At 53.0% G+C, this 1,735-nt stretch overlaps 1 protein-coding gene across 2 annotated transcripts; it reads left to right on the forward strand.

The window, feature by feature from the left end:
* On the forward strand, window positions 1–1,353 carry PV07_12851. 2 transcript variants are annotated; one of them, XM_016400421.1, is made up of 2 exons: window positions 1–156; window positions 182–1,353. In XM_016400421.1, exon 2 carries the CDS (start codon window positions 207–209, stop codon window positions 867–869), a length of 663 nt encoding a protein of 220 aa, XP_016241932.1. In that variant the 5' UTR covers window positions 1–156; window positions 182–206; the 3' UTR covers window positions 870–1,353. The 2 variants fall into 2 exon arrangements, with proteins under 2 accessions (XP_016241932.1, XP_016241933.1); XM_016400422.1 differs by having other exon boundaries at window positions 1–63; window positions 111–1,353.
* The last annotated feature ends 382 nt before the right edge of the window (window positions 1,354–1,735 follow it).

Here is a 1,735-nt window from a genome sequence, read left to right on the forward strand (position 1 = left end):
GATAAATACACACCATACAGGTAGGAGAAGGGATGATGGTCGTGCAGAGAGGCGCTCTGATAGGTGCGGTATGGTATACCCAGGGTTCGAAGATGTTGACACGCGGACAGGCAAGAAGACTTGGGATGGACACCCTCCCAAACCCTTCGACATCAAGTCAACGAAGCCATGGCCTCCGTAGGTCGCAACGAACGCCATGACCGAGTATGTTGATTTGGACGAGGTATTTCATTTGCAATGGCATTCTCAAGACACCTCACATGTTCATTCACAACCCCCTGGCACCGCCACGCCCTGCGGAGAGGCTTCGACCCCTTCCCCCCTCTTTCCCGAGCCTCTCCCTCGCAAGCGAGCCCACGAAACCGCCGAGGCATCGAGTCAATGCCCCCCTGCCTATCGAGAGAACTGGTCCATTGTTGGAAGAGGAGGATTCGGACCCGGACGAGCCGGATGATGGAGACAGATTCCACTATTCGATCGAGAGGAAGGTGAGACTGAACGGCAAGGCCGATGCTAACCAGTCCGACCCCAACGTGGTCGTTTCTTTCGACTGGAGGCTAGTCTTGCATGACCGGCTTGAGCAAGTCGTCCGGCGGCGGTTCGCGAAGAATCGACGACGACGGCACGAGCACACCGCGGTGGTGGTCTCCGTCACGGAGCGTTCGCAGCGAGACCTCTCCAAAGAATACGAGGGCACTGAGATGGACTGGGCCGTGGCGAATAAGCAACTACTTGATGGGAGTTCACATTTTCAGAGGGGCAAGAAACTCCGGGTCAACCTCTCGTTCCATTTTCTGCGCAGTCGGCAGGCCGGTCAGCCAGAAGAGGCGAGAAGAAGGAACGCAAATCAGCCAGTAGTGGCGTGCTAGCGTAGCGGGACCGAGAGATCGCGGCCGCAGAAGAAGAAACGGGAGGGCCGCCCATCTAGCCCGACGGGTATGCATTCATGCGCTGTCCGACGTTCTGTGAGTCGGGCCGGTACTGTTGGCTTGACTCGGAAGGGAACCACCACCGAATGAAGCCGGAGAATTTCAAGCGACTCGAAGAGCACGTCACCCGACACGGACTGCTGTCCACGCACAGCGACATGCCTTTGGACCTCCAACGACAATTAGTTGCCGATCGGCAGGGACACGACGCACGAGGAAAGAAGCAGATGTCAAACTCTGAGCGAATTTTCGTTGTATCGATTAAGGAAATGACGAAGCCAATCGTCTCTGCCAGCTTTTCCAGCAGGATAAGATAGAAAGAATCTCGGGAACCAGGATTACAGTATCTGGCTCCACCCAAAACGAAATTATAAGTCTTCAAAATCGCGTCGCGATCGAAGCCAGAATCTGCAAGCCGATGCTCTATTCTATCTCCCCGTCATGGAGCGCCCAGTAAGAGTCGCCTATAAGTCACCGCAATAATCAAGGACTTTCGTGCCGCTCTTAGCACGCTCTCGCGGTAGTATGAAAACAGACTCCTCGGTGTCATTATTGAAACGTTGGAGATTTATTACGAAGAGTCGTATCGAAATCGACCTCCATTATTAGGGTCATTATTAATTTGCTCATTTGAGTGGGGCTCTCTGGCACAAAATACGCAGAGTCGGGATTTGCTAGGCAAAGCTCGAAGCTTGGGACGCGATTTGTACTGTGATGTTATATCTAACAATGCGATTGGGTGAAACTTGACTTAGATTGTGCGATTACAACCAATTGAAGTTGGATTTTTATAAGCCTAGTTTCAG

This window comes from Cladophialophora immunda (genome assembly GCF_000835495.1).
Source record: "Cladophialophora immunda strain CBS 83496 unplaced genomic scaffold supercont1.214, whole genome shotgun sequence".
In the NCBI taxonomy this organism is placed as follows: Eukaryota; Fungi; Ascomycota; class Eurotiomycetes; order Chaetothyriales; family Herpotrichiellaceae; genus Cladophialophora; species Cladophialophora immunda.

Excerpts from the sequence above, each read along its gene's own strand:
- PV07_12851 (XM_016400421.1), top strand. The coding sequence starts at position 207 with ATGTTGATTTGGACGAGGTATTTCATTTGCAATGGCATTCTCAAGACA.